At 43.5% G+C, this 21028-nt stretch overlaps 1 protein-coding gene across 1 annotated transcript in view; it reads right to left on the reverse strand.

The window, feature by feature from the left end:
* The window catches only part of SFMBT2 (Scm like with four mbt domains 2), a 108063-nt gene that overhangs the window by 61982 nt on the left and 25053 nt on the right, over positions 1-21028 (reverse strand). The window contains exons 4-5 of the mRNA XM_068401827.1: positions 5419-5507; positions 2042-2288 (exon numbers count right to left, since the gene is read on the reverse strand). Of these exons, the coding sequence (XP_068257928.1) occupies positions 2042-2288; positions 5419-5507 (336 nt within the window). The remainder of the gene's footprint in view (positions 1-2041; positions 2289-5418; positions 5508-21028) is intronic.

Consider the following 21028-nt stretch of genomic DNA (forward strand, 5'->3'; position numbering starts at 1 on the left):
AACAGTCTAAGCCATCGTGTTCAACCAGATCCCTAACTCCAAGAGAAGTCAAGTCAACCAACTTTATGCAACCAACTCAGCCAACTCAAGTCAGATCAATTCAGAGCCAAATGCCCTGAGTATAGAAAAACCCAATTGTCCAGAAACTTTCACAAAGTTTTGACCAATATTATTGGGTGGTGGAGAAAATTCACCCTCCCAGTCATAGAATCATAGAATGGTTTCAGTTGGAAGGGACCTTAAAGATCATCTAGTTTCAACCCCCCTGCCACAGGCAGGGACACCTTTCCACTAGACCAGGTTGCTCAAAGTCTCATCCAATCTGGCCTTAAGCACTGCCAGGGAGGTGGTATCCACAACTTCTCTCAGCAACCTGTTCCAGTGTCTCACTGCCCTCACAGTAAAGAATTTCTGCCTAATATCTAATCTAAATCTACCATCTTTCAGTTTAAAACCATTCCCCCTCATCCTGTCACTCCATGCCCTTGTAAAAAGCCCCTCTCCCACTTTCCTGTAGGCTCCCTTCAGTTACTGGAAGGCTGCTATGAGCCTTCTCTTCTCCAGGCTGAACAGCCACAACTCTCTCAGCCTCTCTTCATAAGAGAGGTGCTCCAGCCCTCTGATCATCTTCGTGGCCCTCCTCTGGACTCGTTCCAACAGTAATCATCCCCCCCGTAATGAGGTATAGCCTGGATGGAAGCATATCTCCAAAGTCAGCCCCAAAACCCGTCAGTGAATGCCTCTGCAAGCATTTCTCCAGGAGTCTTCACGTAGCTCTCAGCCCCTGCTCTGTGCTGTGGTCCCTAGCCCATATTGTGCTTGCTAAACCTTAGTAATGCTTAGTTTTCCCCTACACTCAGCCTTGCACTCCTTCTTGCCCTGCTGGTTTGATCCTGCTCCTTTTGGCAAACCCAGTCCCACTGTTTGGAGTCGGATTCCAGCTGACCCCTAAACTCTACTCTTGCCCAGCCTCCTGGCCTAGCCTGCTTGTGCCTGACTGTTCTGCCTGGCTCCTGTCCCTTGAACTTCTCCTGCCCTTGGATTTGTGACTTTGTTTCTGACCTCAGACTAGCTTAATTGCAGTCCCTATCGCCCTCCTTCCAAGCTGGTTTGAACACTACTCTCAACTCTAGAGCGCTTCTTCTCCAAGTTGCAACCTTCTGATGTTGAATCTGGTTTGATATACTTGCAAAGACTTCAGTCCCTTGGAGAAAATGCAGGACAAAATCTATGGTCTTTTAAATCTGAAAGACCAATCTACCCTCACTCAAAGGAATATCCTCATATGTTCCAGCAATAGACACCCCATAACCCCTTGATGGGCAGGTTGAAATGGACAGGCAGACAAATCCAGCACTCTGAAAGCACTTTCTGACTGGCTACACACAAGGCAGGTCTCACTTGGCAGATATACAGCAATGTTACAGCAGAATATGAAAGAATATGTTAAGAGGGACCATGAGGGTCCCTAAACACTTTCTTCAGCCCAGGAATTTCATAGAGGTCTACTGCTACCCAAGAGAAATGTGTGTGGCCGTGGAAAGACAAACAGGCAAGAGGTGTTTGGTGGAGAAGAAAGCAAATGGAGCCTACTACATGCTGAGAGGTGTCACCTAGGACTTGATTTGGACAGCAGAAGACTGGCTCCCAGTGAGGCCACTACCAGGATGCCTACAGTATGGCCAGGAAGATCTGGCCACTTAAAGGCCACTGAAAAGGGCTGAGCAAGCAGGCACATCCTTGGACTATCCCCATCAGCTCTGCCTTTTGGTGGAACAATGCACGCAGCTGCTTTTATTGGACACTGCTTCCTTCCATAAGTGAGCTAAGCTAAACTGAATTTATTAAATAAATTTAATACAGTTTACCTGACCCATTTTGAACCTAAATTAGATGGCTCTCACGTGCCATCTGTGTTACAGCTAGAAACTACTGCCAAAGCAATGTGAATGCCGGAGAAGAAAAAAAGGGTTGCACGAGTATCTCAAACCATCAGTAAACACCACAAGGGGAGAGATAGTATTTTTAGGAGGCTTTTTACCTGCAGGTGGGTCCATTCTGTATTTATTCTCTTGACACCAACCGACTGGTCGAAGTCTGCAATCCAAGTAAAACAACCACTGGTCATAGGATTCAGTCTCCTCCAATCCCACATAGCGAAGGCGTAATCTTCCTCCAACATTTTCAACCACACTAACTATCCAGTACTGAAAGGGATTCTGGGAATCCTGCAGCTCTATTAAGGAATCAACTGTAATGAGGTCTACAGGGTTTTTTCCTCGCAGAGGCTGTTTGAATAGAAGCAAAACTCCTTATTTTAAACTTTATTTGAAGACTTCTCAAGGAAACAGATGACAGCAGAAGATTATTTTTGTTTTTCACACCATCATCCAAGCGATCAGCAAACAGTCTGTTCTTCTTCTATTTTACCCAATGTCTTCCAAGTGCAAATTCAGAAGTAAAACAGAAAACAACAGTTGTGCTAATTTCTCAACCGACATCATCAACAACAACAAAAAAAGAATAATAAAAGGTGGAACATCTCATAAGGCACATCCACTTAGGATGCTCCTGAACAACTCAAAGCCCAGTTATATTGGAGGATTTCAAACCAAATTCTCATTGATTGCAGCTGATAAGAACCAATCACAGGACTGGACATTGGCATTTACCTAAAAAGCAACTACTTTGGGCATGACCCTGAAATTGCCCTCTGTGCACTGATCTTTCCCAACAAAAGCTTTATCTCATTCCTATTGGCATGTAGAGCAAATTACTCCTCGCTGCCATGGATGCAAGAGTCTGTGGTGGTTATTCCAAAGCCCAAAGCCAATGGTAGGTTCCCATCAGCTTAAGTGGCCTTGAGGTCAAAGCCCAAGGCACACAGGATTTGCTGGATCAAGCCACCATGCCGAAGAAACCCCAGGGGATGAGGTTATTTGCTTACACACAGTATTTTCTGTTATGCCAGTTTTGCAGCCATTTACACGTGCTTAACTTTACACCTGCAAAGCTGCCAACAGCAGGCATTAAAAAACCATGAGATGCTTTGCAGAACGATACCTTGGGGCTCAGTGTTGTTTTGTGCTTATGAGCATCTCTGTGTTGTCAAGCTTTTCTCCACTAATGTAATGATTAGATTTCTTCTTTTTTTTCAAATGCAAGTTCCAATTCTTATGCAATTTCTTGATTCCATGGCTTTAAGAGCAGTACTAAAGAACACCCCAAGAGTTGGGAGCATTGGTCCCCAAATGAGATGCTAAGCACAGGCCAAATATATTAAAAACAAGGACTTTGTTTTTTTCCTATGTGCTCATCCCACTTCTATTTAATTAAACAATATAAACCCTTCACAGTATTTTTTAAAATATTAATTCCGTAAATCAGAGTAAGTCCAGGATGGTTCTTTCTAGGGGTGACTCACAAAAAAAAGAGAGGAAAAAAACTTATTTTTCAAAAAAGTTCTCTTTCATACTGAAAATATGAAATATGAAAATATTCAAAATTTTGAAATGCAACCGATTTTGACCATATCTCTCTTAAGCCAAAAATGCAGGCAACAGAATGAGAATTTGGTAAAAAATGTAATTAAAATTAACTATAACTTTATCACATGTACAGTGTTAATCAGCTCTATGATTAACAGGTATTTCTCAGAACAACATATTTGCCATTATAAGCCACTCCTCTATCATGTAAGCTACAAGCACCTGTATAATCTCTTCAAATACTATTTCATGGCAAAATGCAGAGTCAGTATTTAATAATATAACAGAAATCTACTTTAATGGGCTTTTTTGTCTCATACAACTGCTTCATTGCAACAAAACATTCTTTAACATGAAACAATGGTGTAATGATTTAACTTATTATAATAAATCCCTGTCTATAAAAAAGCAGATATTGCTTCTCTGATTCATGTGCTAAATTTCAAGCCAATGGGTTGTCACTTACCCCCGAGAACTGAATGGCTAAGATTAATAATTGGCTTGCATGAAATATTAACATTTACCATAACGCAAGAACTCTTTATATGCATAGCCAGCATGTAAAAAAAATATCACTACATATTGATTTAACAGCATAACAAGAACCTGCAGCACTCATGAACAGCAAATCTGGCGATGGGGGGTTACATACATTGCACGACACAGACAGCACTAAGCACGTATATTACATAAAACACCCAAAAAGGGTCAGAAACTGTTTCAAGACAATGCAATCTTTTCTCTCTCTGCATTTCTGCCTGGGGCTGCCTCTTTTCTCTGCCTGAAAGGAATGGAGAGGTTTGTGATGGCATCAGCATACACCAGAGATGGGTGTTGGACACCACCGGCTTGGGAGTGGTCCAGGGACAGGGATGCAGGAGACCTGAGGATGTGCATTATTTTGGGTGTGCAAGGGCTGTGTGGCTAACAGATTGGGGCGGGGGGGAATCCCTGATGGGACACTATTAATTCTCCCTGCCAGGCAGCTCGTACTGCACAGGCACGTGGAAATAGGATGCAGCTGCGGCAGGTGGGAGTCACCAGGGACAAAATGATCAAAAACGGTGCCTGGATGCACACTTGCTTCCAAAAAGCCAACATGAGGGCTTACACAAAGGACTTACACCTGTATGCCTTCACTCCCAGCCTATATACAGAGGGGCAGAGAGAATTATCTCCTGCAGAATGGGTTGTCTCCTCTCCAAATGCCCCCACAGCATCCATGCAAGAGCAGCACAGGTCCCAATGGAGAAGGTGCCCTGCTCCCACAGTTTCAAGGTGAATCTGCGGGATTTTTGTCCAAGATCTCAAGGCACGCTGAGGCTGCCCCAGGTGCAAGTCGCCTTGTGAATACGCTGCACAGACTGGGCTCTTGGCCATATGGGTGCATCTGAAAAAAACAGCCCCTTCTTCTCTCCTGACTACCGACAACTGAGGCCACCTCACACAACTTCTCTGCTAAATCTGACTGCTCTGTTTAGGTGGAGGGGTTGTCCTTGGGTGAGCTATCTCCATATATACATAAATCTGACAGTGCTCCCCATCAACCTCCTAAACCCCCTCTCCAACCTGTGTCCTGACCTGAAAGCTCAGGTCATCAGTTTGGTGGATCTAATGGGGCACTAAAGGGCAGTGTCCTCCTTCCTACAGACTCCCTCAATGCTCTCCTTCACCACCCAGCCTTTTTTTTGAGTACCCAACTTCCTAAGCACCACCCTCCAGCCTCAAGGCAAAACAAACTACCCATCACTGGGACAGAAGCAGAGCCAGCGGAGTCAAGGCAACGTTGCCACCGACTTTTGGCCGGCGCTGGATCAGGCACCGCTGCTGGCACACAGACGCTGCAAGCACACAGCCCTACACGTCGGGAGCGCAAACACTGCTGCAGCACGCACACCGTATCGGAGAGAAACTGCAATCTAATACATACGCCTTCCAGTAAATTTGCAGGTGCAGTCCGGGCGCCGGTCAAATCATGTATGAGAAACTCGGTCCAGTCCATGTATTTCTCTTTGATTGCTGGAGAGGGCGAGGAAAGAAAAGAAATGCTTAGCACAGCAGACCGCAGTGGACTTGCCACATGTATTTTAGAGATCTCTCCTTGGGGTTTACCAGCTCTAAAGTTTCACATACAATCGCAGCCCAGACCAGGAGAAAAGCTGGTTTGTTGTCCAGTTCCTTGGGCAACCCGTGCACATGGCCAGGGGAGGTTTAAATTGCATATTAGGAAACATTTCTTCACCGCAAGGGTTATCAAGCACTGGAACGGGCTGCCCAGGGAAGGGGTGGAGTCACCATCCCTGGAGGCGTTTAAAAGCCGTGTAGATGTGGTGCTGAGGGACATGGTTTAGTGGTGGGCTTGGCAGTCCTAGGTTAACGGTTGGACTTGATGATCTGAAAGGTCCTTTCCAACCAAAACGATTCTATGATTCTATGATTCTACGGTTACATCCCAAAATAAGGGAAGGTCTTGCTCCACAGTAGCCACTGACAGTGATTTACAACATCATGGCTTATCATCTCCATCTCTCCCATTCAAAACTGGCCACTGCTTGTGTAACCACTCGTTTCCTGCTTACCACAGAGGCTCAGATACGATTTATAAAGTCCCTCTGTATATTCACTAATGACCTCAGAGAAAAAAAAAAAAAGCTGTGCAAACTTTCAGTTCCTCAACAGGACAACAGAAACTCCAGGTGCTTGCCCCTACAAAGCACAAAAATCAACCCTGAGAACATCGTATGTCAGCTGCCAACTCAATACACTTCTAAGAATAAGGACTTGAATTTATCAGAAATATCTATTTAATTTTAAAAAAATGTTTGAATAATTTCTAAGCTAAACACTGTAAGCATGTGTTACTTTAGGGATGTGTGTCCACAGTTTCATAAGATTTGAACTGAAATATATAAATGTTGCCGCTGGGATTCAAATTCTGGTTCAGTTCTTGTTGAAATCAGTAAAAGTTGGGCATCAAAAGGCAATTCAACAAATCTCAGCTTCAGAGATTCAGATGCCTCTTCAAAAGCATTGTGCATTTGCAATTAGAAACCCAGAAACCAGAATTTTAATTCCACCTGCCTGTAAGTGGGACTTAAATTATATCAGAAACATTCTTCTCTCCTAAAAAAAAAATCTTAGTTGTGTGTGAGATAACCAACAGCGATATAGTTATGTTGCTAACATAGCAACATCTATAGAAGGGAAAAATCACAAGCATTTGAAAATAAACACATTTCATCTGAACAAACAACTGGATACATGGTTTAAAGGCCATTACCCCACAGGGGAGCCCAGGAAGGGCTGTAATTAACCAGTGTAGGTCCAGAATAATTACATGATAGCAGCCCTCATGTTTTGCTCAAAGGAAGTGGAGTCCTTTGCTCCACACTTTAGGGAAATACCACATTAGTCAACCAAGAGCAATCCAGTCTGAAGCACTCTGCGTTTTCACACAGATCAGGGTGGGATTTCTAAATGTTTTAAAAGCTCGGTGACTTCTCAGCCCTTCCCAGAGATGGGGGTCAGCTACTGCAATGCCTTGACAACACAGAACCTGAGCTGCGGGACCTCTGAGAAGGTGCAGTCTCAGTGGTTAGAGCAGGAGGACTTCAGACTGCAAATGCAAACGGCATCGTGGGCACAAATATTGCCACCGTTACCTCCAGACAAGGAGACCAAACCTGAGCCTTCTCAAAATGCATCCTCAAGCCATCTGCTGCCAAAAACTGAATAAAGAAATGCGAAAAGGGGAGCGCTGGGTTTGCCCAAAGGCAGTTATACGACATTGCCACAAAACATGCTCATGGTTGGGCTTGCTTCCAGCATGGGTGCTTGGCACACTTGGACTCTGGCCCATACTCAGTTTATACCCTAAATACCTTATGCAATCCATACAGGTGGCCACAGACAAAGACAGAAGCCATGCCCAGCAGACCATACATCAGACCTCATGTCTGAGTTGTGCTCCTTCCCCAAAAGCCAGTTCTCCCTATGTCACTTCAACTATACGTTCAGTTTATAGATCTAAATGACATTGAAAGTGCATTTAAATGTATTTAAAATTAGCAAACTTTATAGTGCTGGGCTCGAGTCTCTATAAAATAATACTTAAGCTTGCCTGGAACCACTCTGTCTTTTGCAGCACTGCTTTTGCATGATTTCCAGGAGATTTATGATCTTTGCATTATTTAAGATGAAGGAATAGCTTGAGAAGAAATGGTTTATACATTGCACTTTCTCTTTCAACATTCCTGTTGCGTACAACTCATCAGTTCCTGTCCACCTACGTTAGGATAAAGAAAACAAGCTTAATTTTGGCACCAGCGAGAAGATAGTAATTGCTGTAATGAATGAGACTGGAGCCCCTCTAGATCAGACTTCTGCCTCTCGCTGCAAACAGCACTGGGTGCATCAGAGAAAGGTGCAAGTTGAACTTCATTTTGGCTCATACCCACAAAGTTGTCAGCCAAATTTTGAATGCCAGAGCTTCATTACTAAGGAATGACAAATGTGATAAAAAGAACACGGTTCAAACTTTCAAAGCTGGCAGGAGGGGGAAAAAAAAATAGGATTTTCAAAGTTGACAACAGATTTCAGGGGCCTCCTTTTCCAGATGCCCAATTCAAGATGTCTTGATGGTGCCTGATTCACAGATCTTGCTGTCTGTCAGTCAGTCCCCCTTCTAATGCCTCTCAAAAAAAAACCCCTTGTCCTTTTTAAAAGACTTGCAACTCACTGCTTTTTGACGCCTAAGTAAGATGGTGCCCCTCTCCACATTTAAATCTGGATGATGGGCTTCCAAAGTCCAGAAGTGCCAAGGTGACCTTTGTTTCCAGACTAAACAGCTGAAAAAAACAAGCTACTCACAGTTTCTGAGTGGTTTCAGAGCTATTTTCCCCAAACAAATCTAATATATGGTGGTTTGCTTTATTTTATTCTTCCTTGGTGGTGTAGATAAACTACCAGATGGAAACCTCTGGGAGAGAACAGATTACACTGAAAGTTTTAGGAAGAGGGATTTGCACCTTTTTTCTGTGCCTGTAGAGCACAATCAGCCTTCTCAGTACTACAGTTCAAGACACTACAACGCAAATACTAATTTTTAATAGTAATGTAGTAAATCTGAATCATCACGGTATCTGCAAGAGCCTTCAACGACCAAGCAAAATGTTAAACAAGAGCATCCAAACAAAGGAAAATCCGCTGGGTAAATGAGATTAGCTGGCAGTGTAATGCATGGGTGCCCAACCTGAGCATCCATCTCAGGAAATGCTGGTGCTCCTCTGGTGTATCAGACTCAGCTGAACCTATGAACTGAAGCACTGATTTTCAATCACTAATTCACATTTTTGCTTGTTAGCTACAGGAGAAGATCCAACTGAACCTCTCCTACTGCAGACAGGCTGGAAGAACTCTGCTTTTAGAGCCCATCTGCAGCTGGGTTGCCAAACGGTGACATGGGAAGGTGGACAGGACAAAGGATCCTGTTCCATAGGGACCTAAGGTCCACTAGTATTGCTACTTTTTCCTTCCTCAAACAACTGCAGTGAGTCAGGAGTGGTCCATGGGGGTCAGATATCCATGTTTTCTCCACCTTTCAATGGATCTATCTTCACAGAAGACCTCTGTGAACTTCCCCCACCCAGAACCTGTCACGCTGAATGCACCTCTGGGATCTCAGCTAATGTCTGTGGTGCCGTGGGAGGCAAGGGAAACATACAAGAAATAAAGCAAAAGAAACCTCCTCATCAAATCCTTTCAAAGAGAACCATTTCATGCAGGGAGGTAGGTCCTCCTACAAAAGCCAAAAGCCACAGAAGACAAAACGTGTCCTTCAAACCTTCAAATGGAAATACTCTAACGAGCTCCTTCCAACACAAAGCGTGATGGGCACAAGCAGTAATTTACAAGCACACAATTAATGTCACCCTAACTCTTGTCACCCTAGCTCTTACTGAGCTGCATAGACTCAAAAGGTGGTAAGAAATCTTCATAGTAAGAAAGTCCCTGGTACTTCTGCCTGGATGGCGTAAGAGGAAACATCCCTCGTTCTTTGCAATCCAGGGAGCTCACAAAACTGGAAGACTTTTACCAATGCATAAAATCCTCTCCAAGCAGGGTACTGAAAGCTACCTGTCTCTTTGCACACCCACCCTTCCCTCACCAGGAACAGCTCATCTGTGATGATGGCACCTTGGAAAGGGACTGTCACCCACACCACAATGGGTCTCCAAATAGGCCCAATGACAAGAAAGCACTTGAGATACTCTAGCTACATAGAGGTTACTTTGGAAATTATATCCTAAGCAGCGATGGCTTGCTTGACCAAGACAACAGTAACATAGTCACACTGACTGGTCCTCTAGAGCATGAGGCTTTGATGTTCTACAAGGACACGGCTTGGCCAAGAGTCCCACTATCACTATGAGTAACAGACCCATCTTAGTGCCAGTCCCGTGGTCCTGCACAGGGTCTGCTGTGCAGAGAAGCGACCAATATGAGATTGTGGAATGGTCTGAGACCCTGGGGGCCAACTGCCATCAAATTTATCATACTGAGTGGAAATGATTCAAGAGAAGTAGAGACATGGTAGCAGAAAAAAGGACTCAGTTTAGCAATTCCACTGATGCAAAGGCCACAGTCTGAGCTGAACTGAATGATTAAACACTAGATAATACGGAGAGGAGACAGGTATTAGCAACATTCACCATGGAAAAGGCATTGGTCAGAGCTTGCACCATATTAGACACAGCACAGCCCAAACACAAGGCATGCAACAAAGAGATGCTCCCGAAATGCCAATGCTCTTGTAACTGCTTTTCTTTCCAGGTTTAGCAGGCGACACCACAGACCCATTTGGAGCCACAGCCTGTGTACACAGATGTGCCTGTTTCCTTTGGATCAGGTTCAGTTCATCTTGGAGCCGGCACGGGTGGTTGATTTCACACCTCTGCAGCTCCAAGGCCAAAGGCTTTAAAGCATCTTCCTGCCATAAAAATGCCACAGAACCACCTGCCTTAGAGCAGAGCAGCCCAAAACAGAGTCCAGATCTGCATGTTGCTGGGCCAAGGTGTATCCACAGCAGAGCCAATAGTTCTGCTCCAGATTGCACTCATGCAGGACAAACTGCACAGAGGGGAAAATCCATCTGGATCTAGATCACTACAGAAAGACCTGAGAAAGATCCCACATTTCTCTCCCCAGTCCTGAGGAGCAGTTGTAGTGGTACGCCACCTCCCAGACTAAGCACCGGGCTGGGTTGGCTGAGGCTGAGCCCAGGCTTTGCCTCCTCCTAACAGACCTCAGTGAAATTATCCACACCTGCAAAAGTAAAAAACAAGTATCCCTGCTCCGCTGCATTCTTCGCAGCACATTACCTTTGTGTCTCCCGCGGGAAAACGCAAGGCCTTCCTGCCTCCTGCAATGAAAAATATTCATTTCAGAGAGCAGCTTCTAGTTTGGCAGATATTACAGCAGATTCTTAAATTAGACAGAAAAAGGACCCTTCCACATTAATTCTGTGATTAAGACTCTCTTTATTTCCACAGAAGTGACTGTACAGGTTATAAAACCGAGCTCCCCTTCCACAGGGCTGAACTCATCAAAAAACGGATTGCACCCAATATCCCTCAAATGATAATAATTCTTCCCACTTCTTTCTCTTCTCAATTCACCCTGCCCCCAAACTCTCTGACTCCCATTCCTCTCTCCCCTTTCAACTCCCTGCCATTTTCTCACTTTCACTCTTTCAGCCCATCTTCCCAAGCAAACTACTCCGGGTTGTGGCTGGACCTGACTGCTCCAAACCTGGGCACTGTGGCAGCAGCTGAGGAGCAGGGGCTGCTGCAACCCCTGGTTGATGGGCAAACTACCGTTAGCACCGCTCACCGTACACCAGGTTTTCACCATCTGCTGCTCAAAACCAGCCCTTTCCCCTTGCACTGTATGTGCTGACCATGAAAACCACACAAATGGCAGCGGAAAAAGGCCCGAGCACTGCACACCCTGCATCACCGCATCCCCTGTAATCCCACTAACCGTGCCCCTGACAGCCAGGACAGGGCTTCACCCCGGTGCACAAGGGGCTGCCCCTGCAATCCTGTAAATCTCTGTGCCCTGCCTCAGTCACAGCGTATAATGGGTTCAGATTTATCTGCCTCTCCAGAGAAATAAGAGATTAAAAGAACATTTACAGTCCCATGAAAGCACTGAGTCGCAGGCACTCCATCCAATGACACTATTATCACATTACCAATTCTTGGGATTTTATCTACTCTCCTACTAGTTGCTGTTCTTCTCAAAGCCATTTCTCCCAGGGTCATGGGTTCATATGAGGCTGAGTGGGCCAAGACCACGCCAGCCACCAGGGACCATCAAGCAAGTAGTGTGCCGTTACTTCAAAATAATACATAAAGCATGATAATACAAAATAACACATAATGCATGATTGAATACCTATGCCCATCTATCTACCTAGCATTTGAGCACATCAAGTGCAAGGTTGCAGGCATGCCGATGACCCAACACTAGCCCGTCTGAGAGGGCCCGAGCTGCTGCCACCAGTAACAAGGCCCAAGACAAGTAATAACACCAAATTATGTTCATTTTTGTCCTTACTCAAAAAAAATCATTAGAAAAAATGTTTTTCATGACTGGGGTTTTTTTTAATAACCCAGGATCACCAGCAACCTGTCGACACCTCTACTGGAGAATCCCCCATCAACCTCCGAACAACAGTTTCAATTTTCTCATCTGTGAAGAATAGCATCTTAAACAGCTTTATAAAATGGTTTAAAATCTTTGGGATAAATCTGCTAAGTGACAACACTCTCGTTGTGGCAACTATTCTTATGATTAAAAATTTAACTCCTTCCTAGGATTGGAATAAACATAAAATGGTTAACAAGAAGAAATTCTAGCAGGACAGGACCTGAGCAACTTTTGTCACTCCATTATAAAGTAAACTAAAATACCAGGATCTCATAAAAAATTAAATTTTCTAAACAAATAATTCAAGACATTCAAAAGTTTATATACAGATATTACATTTATATACTTAAGATAGGCAGTTTTTTAAAAGGCAAATAGTATATTGCAAAAATATAGAAATACTGATATTTTCTTTTATTTTTAAAGTTGTCACACATTTGATGCAATATTTATATGTTATAAAAGTCTTAACATACAAATGTTATAACTATGTTATAAAGGTCTAAATGATAGAGTCAAAATGAGATGTCTTTATATCAAAATAACAGAGAACGCTAAAACAATTTGTTTAGACTTCACCCATCAAAACAATTTGTCAAAACTGACATGTTCTCACAAAATATTTCCATTTTGATAAAACAGCATTTTGACAGAAAATGGTTGAATCCAAACATTTTCATTTGGCTTGCCGAACTATATATGTCGTTGTGAACCAGACGCTGTGAAAACAGGATGGGGGTGTGAGTGCTGTCCCTGCTCCTGTGCCCCTAAGCAAAGGGCTCAGGCTGTGTCTACGCTGCGTTTGAACCCTCCCCAAAGTCCTTCAGGGCAGGGAACATTTGCTGCTGCATACCCTACAAAGCCCAGTACAAGATCCCCCATTAGGCGTTCCCAAAATAAAATAAATCAAAAATAAATTAAAAAAAAACTACTTAGTGATTTAATGGCACTTTCTATAAAAATGACTGTTTGTTTTGCATTCTTTTGTGGGCTCCCTGGAAAAAGCCAAATGGGGCTGGAGACACCGTCGAACAACTTTCTGACTTAAAACTTCAAACAATATCCTGTTCTCACACCAGCAGAGTTCTGCGGTTTGAATCGGATCACAAAGTAATGAAAATGCAGTGCAAAAAAAGAAAAAAAAAAAGTGCACCAAAAGCTGTTGATCTGATTTCCTAATTACACAGCCATAAATATCAAGAGGTATCAACTTCAGAGCTCAGGCACCATGTTCTATACACCTGTCTTAAATATGGAAAGCCTCCAAAGAAAATATTATGTATAAGGGATTTTCATGAAAATCAGAAGTTTTAAGCTACTGTGCATCAAAGAACACATAGGCTCAAAATACATTCCTGGAGTCACATAGGCTCAAAATACATTCCTGGAGTCAGAAGTACATTGTGGTCCCATTCATATGAATTTATAACAGGCTAATAAACAGATGTTAGAAGGAAGTGTGATATCTGTAGGAGAATGTGTAGCTCTTGTATACTGTTAGGAGATGCTGCTTTAAGCTATCTATTGATCTACCAGCTCTTATAGCTGTTAATTATCTAAAATTTTTTAACAAATAAAATTGAAAATGTGTGAACTTCAAATAACATTAACTGCTTAGTCCACATCATCTACCTCATATAATAAGGATATTCTGCATGATTTTTTAATTGCCTTCAAAATACTTGATGTGCTCTGTTTTTTTTCAGGCTACTTAAAACACCTGCTCCCATTCCTAAGAGAAGACTACTCATGCTGTACTTTCGACAGTCATGAATCCGTGCATACCCAATTCTGCATGCAAGAGCACTCCTTGATTAGAAAAAGTAAAGAGAAGTAAAAATTAAGAAAGGCATGAACCCATGCTTTAGGTTTGCACCTGAAGAATTCCCTTACAGTTTTTCTATGCAGTTACACTGAATTTCAGCATAATGCAACTGTTACCCTTCCTGCTGCCATTCAAGGTGTCCAGAAATGATCCACTTACATTATCTCAGTCAAAACAAGCAAGTTCACATGCAAAAAACTGTCTCACTGTCCACAGGAGACTTTACTTCCCAACATCCTTTGAGTCCTTCACAGACATGCACACTATTCCCCTCGGATTTCTCTAGTCCTTAATTAACTGTTATCTTCTTAACAATAACAAAGCAGCAGGTGGTTTGGGAGTTGCTTTTCATTTCTTGAAGCTTGCTCCGGCCTGTGCTACATCTCCAACCCAGCTGTGGGAACTACAGGTGGAAGAAGAAAAGGACACGGATGTGGGATGCTGTGGGAGAAAAGTGTGTGTGTGGAGCCAGGTTGAGTTGATGCTGTTACACTGAAGTTATTTTTTTGAATGATGCAAAATCCTGCAGCAATCCTCTCCATTAACGCACGGCAGCTCAGGAAGCCTGGCAAGACACTTTGCCAAGCAAGAAATAACTGACAGGAGGGTCACCACCAGCAACTGCTGAGGCACTTCCATGCAGTAGGTTCAGCTGCCTTCACCCCAAACGCAACATTACGGAAACGAACACACTCTTCTTGAGAGCCCGCTGCTCTGGTTTTCTGCTTACAAGTTTAACTGACCAAGATCAGAAGAGGAATTTGCCTAATAAATCCCAACAGCATGGTGACCTCTGTGCCATTAACCTGTATCAGCCTGCCTTGATTGACTGAGTACAACGGCCTCAGGTACCCATCCTGCATGCAAGCTGCAGTAAATGATCTACTCATAAGCACTGTGATTAATTACTTCCCTTCAGTTAAAGTCAATACTCTACTTGCACTGGATTATTTAAAATAAAAAAGGGATAAAAAGGAGAGGTGCGTTGATAATGGGAAGCGGCTCTGCTCTATCTTGGTGGCATTATCTATCAATTGCAATCAGATTATGTAGATAAAGAACAGTAGCAAATTTATCGGCTCTGTTTGCACTTGTCACGTCCCTTCGCTACAAGAAGTCTTCATGCAAGCACAGCCAGGGACCACCGGGATGCAGCACTGCTCTCCCTTGGGAGTGCGGGAACTGTGGAGGAGGGAGAGCAAGACGCTGGTGGGAGATAGCAAGAGGCAAGGGAAACTCATCTCATTCCACCCTCAGCCTTGCAGAGGTGCAACCAATTCATTCACCTGGTCAACATAACTACAAGTCACCCATGGCCATGTTATAGAAATTTTCACATAATTAACGTAAAAGTTCTTATGAGTTAGGGAGACAAGGATCAATAGCGGTGAAATAGAATGAAGAATAGAATAATTAATATAAGTCTATATGAATAAACACAGGTGGACTTTCACAATCCATGAATATTGTTCTCAAAGCTCCCTGTGTAATCCTGACCTATGACTGAACAAATCATCAATCAAAGCTTAATGAGTAGCTAAGCAGGAGTAGGCCTAGAAGTATTACCTTCTGATGATTTTAGTAAAGGGGATGTGTGGTTAACCTTTTCTTTACCTTAAAAGAAATACAGGATACTTAGAAATAAACATTAATAGAAATAAAAGTTCTAAATAGACTTTAGCTATTTTAGGTTAATACTTAGGAGACGCTGGCAGTGGAAACCAGACTCTGGTCAACCTGGATCAAGACGGGACGCTGATCACAGCAGGAACATTAAGGACGGGGTGTCGACCGGAGTCGGAGCGAAACCAGAACATAAAGATCAGCTAAGCAATGGACTCCTGACAATGGACTTTTGTGGACATCTAACAATTGAAGAAAAGAAGAATTGAAATAGCTAGTAGAATTTTAACAGAAGCTTATGAAAAGTTTATGATGTAATTGATTATTAGTTTCTATATAAACCGATAGTGAATTTGAGTCAGGTACCATTCACTGCGGTGGTGGTCCAACTCTGAGTTGTTTAATAAAACCAGCAAACCTAGAGACCTGGACTCTGCTAATTTTCTTTAACAGCCATCCAGTGTCAATAGGGTGGTATTCAAGGATGAAGCATTCAACTTTTCAGAGTATTTACCATGCGCAACCCTATTTATTTCTTTTTTAAAGTTTTTTCACATTAATTTCGCCTGGAACACAATTCTGAAACCTTGCCATCCAGACTAGGTAGCAAACAACAGGAACATCCTCATTACACCGCCATGAATTAGGAAGAGGAGCTGCCTGGCAACTTTCTCGGGAATGGAGAAGGTCCTCCAGACACAAACATTTTGACTTGGGTCAGTTATCTGTCCTCTTATATCTGCAAGCATGAATGAAAGCTGATTATTCTGATTTTGCCATAGCATCCAATGTGGTAAAAAAGGGCTGATTTTATTCTGTTACCTATGCAATAAATTAGGAGGAAACCTGATGCATAACTACAAAGGTCAGTGTGTTTCACTCTGAGCAAGCAGTTTCTACTTCACAGAATCACAGAATCAATCAGGTTGGAAGAGACCTCTGGGATCATCGAGTCCAACCATTGCCCTGACACCACCATGTCAACTAGACCATGGCACTAAGTGCCATGTCCAGGCTTTTCTTAAACACCTCCAGAGATGGTGACTCCACCACCTCCCTGGGCAGCCCCTTCCAATGGCTAATGACCCTTGCTGAGAAGAAATGCTTTCTAATGTCCAACCTGAACCTCCCCTGGTGAAGCTTAAGGCTATGTCCTCTTGTCCTATCGCTAGTTGCCTGGGAGAAGAGGCCGACGCCCACTCCGCTACAACCTCCCTTCAGGTAGTAGTAGACTGCAATAAGGTCACCTCTGAGCCTCCTCTTCTCCAGGCTAAACAACCCCAGCTCCCTCAGCCGTTCCTCGTAGGTCAGACCCTCCAGACCCTTCACCAGCTTGGTTGCCCTCCTCTGGACTCGCTCCAACACCTCAACATCTTTCTTGAAGTGCGGGGCAAACTTCTTCAAAATTTTTCACCTTCACTCTTACCTAAACGGAGACTGTACGCCCTTTACACGTAGCAACAACATTGCTCCATGTCCAATTCAATTCTAGGTACAAGGTAACTATATTTCACTGTTATCAACAATGGTACCAGAAATTAAGCAGGAATGGCTGACTCAAATGGTCTCAGACATGTACACACACAGATAGAGTTCCTGGGAGGTATTCCTGAAAGCCAGGCAATGCCCAACGTTTGAAAGCCCTGAACAAACCATATAACCACAGGGGTTCCTCCATCATTAGTATCAATGTCCATTAGGGTGACCGCTCACTGTGAAAATGAGCATCCAAACTCCACGGCTCTCACCACTTAACCCCAAGTCTCCACGTATGTTCCTTGATTATTTTTCCCTCCGCTTGCATTAAGGGCCATGCTCCATGCACAGACGAGGTGTATCGTGTGCGCTGAGAGCTCAAACTCCCAATTGTCAGACCCAGGAGTCTTAATGAACACGTTGTCAAATCAGCAGTTCGGGAGCATTCAGGGAGGGGGAGAACCTGGTATTTTGATTGCAATTTCTAAATCCATTTTTATCCTATAGAGATTAAAAAAAAAAAAAAAAAAAAATAATCATAAGTTCTCTGTTTTCCAGGCAAAATCAGCACCTTAACCAAAGCACTCAGAAGCAGCCCAGGTGACAGACCTCAGAGTGTGACTGCAGGAGTTTATGTGTGCGCCTACATGAGACACAGGGACATACACCAGATTCCTTACACAAAACTGCACTTAGCAGGCAGCAGCTCAGCTATTTGCTTCCAACATGTAGCCCCTCTGGGTGAAAACCAAGAAGGCATTTAGTCATCTTTGCAGGCACAGAGCTTTGCTGTTGCAGGTAGACAGAGATGCACAGACACTTTGTAAAATCCCGATTTAAAAGTTTTGAAAGCCATCGGGGAGGATGTACGTGTGTTGCTTGCCCATCACCACCCTGGTAAAGACTACATACAGCACTTCATATGCTCCCTGTGTACTATTTCCAGAAGAGAAATGCAGAAAGAGGAAAAAGCTAGGTCTATAAAGCAAAATGCAGTAATTCCCAGATAAATCCCCATCCAAGTTAGCATTCATGTTCATAGCCGGAACTACTGCAATATAGCCATCAGCTTGGTTCATACCATTAGTATCTCTGATCACTGTTGGGCACATGCTGGACCATGCCAATAGTTGTTATTAACTAGTATGGGGATCTTTCACATAATACTGCATTGCACCAGATCTCTCTGATGCTAGAAAGTGGAGCTAGTGGAGAAAAGGAGGTCTGGAGGTTACCTGATTCTGATCCAAATGCCAAATGCTCCCCCCTTGGCTCACCTTTGAGAATGGACACAAGAGGCACGTTTATGCCCTCTTTGGGATCTCATAGGCCAGCATCAAATGGATTCCATGGCATAACAACATCTAAAACTTATGGGCCATTCTTATGTCTTCTACTCCAAAGACATCCCCCCAGCAAGGGGATGACATTGCAGTATAAATATTGTGCCCAAGGCTCTGACCTCACACCTCCAAACTGTATCCAATTATCTCACATACTAAGTGCCTTTTCTCACCTCTAAATCCCGCAGTTGCTTTCTGAAGGCTATCCTTTGGAGACAGCTCTGTAAAATGCAACAAATTTACAGCAACACAATGTTCTTACATAAAGCATAAACCACTTCACTGCACAATTACCTTTTTTCCCTGGCAATGCCAACATTCTACAGTAAATAACCACTATAAACAAAAGCACCAAAACATGTCCAAGAAATCCATTCTGGGTTTTTTTTTTTTTACTTTTTCCACCTTCTACAGAAAGATGAGAATTAGTGAGGATGATGCTTGCAGTTTATTGTATGCATTGTATTGTTTAATACACTACAGAAGAATAACAATATCTCTCCTCACGAGAGCAGGAGGTCTCTGCTCTCATGAGACCCCACCTGCAGTGTTGCATCCAGCTCTGGAGCCCCCAACGTAAGAAGCACATGGAGCTGTTGGAACGAGTCCAGAGGAGGCCACGAAGATGATCAGAGGGCTGGAGCACCTCTGCTATGGAGACAGGCTGAGAGAGTTGGGGCTGTTCAGCCTGGAGAAGAGAAGGCTCCAGGGAGAACTTATAGCAGCCTTCCAGTACCTGAAGGGGCTACAGGAAAGCTGGAGAGGGGCTTTTTACAAGGGCATGGAGTGACAGGTCGAGGGGGAATGGTTTTAAACTGAAAGAGGAGAGATTTAGATTAGATCTTAGGAAGAAATTCTTTCCTGTGAGGGTGGTGAGACACTGGAACAGGTTGCCCAGAGAAGCTGTAGCTGCCCCCTCCCTGGCAGTGTTCAAGGCCAGGTTGGATGGGGCTTGGAGCAACCTGGTCTAGTGTAAAGTGTCCCTGCCTGTGGCAGGGGGGTTGGAACTAGATGATCTTTAGGGTCCCTTCCAACCCAAACCATTCCGTGATTCTATGAATTAAGACAACTCTTTCTCAGCAGTGGTGGGAAATGCCAATTAAAAATAAAGAAAAGGATGGAAGTTTTGGTTAATGCTTAAAGGTTTTTTTCCTATTATCAAGTTCACCAGATATGCATGAGACCCAGAGAACAGCCAAAAGCACATTTTTTACTTTTTCTGCCTTTAGACAGACACTACAAGTCTAGATTCATGTCACCCTACACATCCTATCTAGAATTCAAGTGTCTAGTCTCACATTATCTGAGATTATTAGGTGTTACAACTACAGACAGGTGAAACATCCCTGGCTGTAAGGCCACAGACTGGCAGTCTCAAACCGTGCCTTCTTTTGAAGAAACAAGCAGTGATTTGAAAGAAAAAGCAAGTCATTACTCGTTTCAGCCTGGACCCCCAACACTGAGCAAACATGCATCTCAGAGACGAGAGGCAGAGGGATACTTTGTGGGGAAACCCCAGCGGGAGGCTGGTGTCACGGTGCTCAAGTTGGTGAGGAACAGTGCTGTGAGGTACAAACAGCAAAGCAGGACGCGCTAGGTCTAATTTAAGGATTTGCCCATGGTTCTCCCCAAATCTCACTGTTCATACCCAGAGCATGGGACATTACTGGAAATCTAACCATCCCCATGACCCAAGAGTGAGCCAGCACACTCCCAAGCTATCATGGAAATAGCCAACAAGCCTCATTCACCATGACTTCATCTTCTGACACCCCATGAAGCAGAAACATATGTTTAAAAAAAAAAAAAAACACCTCATTTCGCACTTCACCGTACATTCTGTAATTAATCAGAATTGTATTGCCAGCTTCTAATGATCAAATCCCATTTAATCACTTCGGAGCCTCTCGGCTGCGTGATGTAAGCAGCACAAATCAGAACCTACAGAATCTTATGAACATTCATCATGTATCCTTCCCGAAATTAATGGTACAGTCTAAGCACAGCCAGGCCCCATGAGGTGCTTAACATCCTATGCACAAGATGTAAATTCATAATCATCATCACAACATCATCAAAGAAATACTCCATCAAAGCTCATTTTGCGCTTGCTAAACATGTGTTTTCTGCACTTGAAACTAGAAAAGGGCTTGAACTATAAAGTCCAGGATAAAAAACATCCCCCAGACTTTGAAGAGTTTAGATCTGAATCGGAGATCAACGTGGAACATTATGCATGGCATCATCTGAAATGAGAAAAACAAAATGTTACAGGACTTGAAATGCCAGAAGCTTTTCCACAGTCCTCCAAACCTCCTTTGAATTCTAGAACTTTAGTTTCTCCATCACTCTGGTACATGTTGACCGGAGATGATGATGCTCTGATGAACCCAAATGCCTTCACGGCTAAATCAAAGGCTCCCAAATCTTAGTGCAGAACCATGGTTCATTCAGCTGTTTTGTGAGCTCTTAATCCCATCTTCATCACACAATGCTTCCTCCAAGTTTTTTTGGCTTCTTTGTTTCTAAACAGATTTTGTAGATGTTCTACAGGAAAGGGG

This window comes from Nyctibius grandis, chromosome 5 (assembly GCF_013368605.1).
Source record: "Nyctibius grandis isolate bNycGra1 chromosome 5, bNycGra1.pri, whole genome shotgun sequence".
NCBI classification, from domain to species: Eukaryota; Metazoa; Chordata; class Aves; order Nyctibiiformes; family Nyctibiidae; genus Nyctibius; species Nyctibius grandis.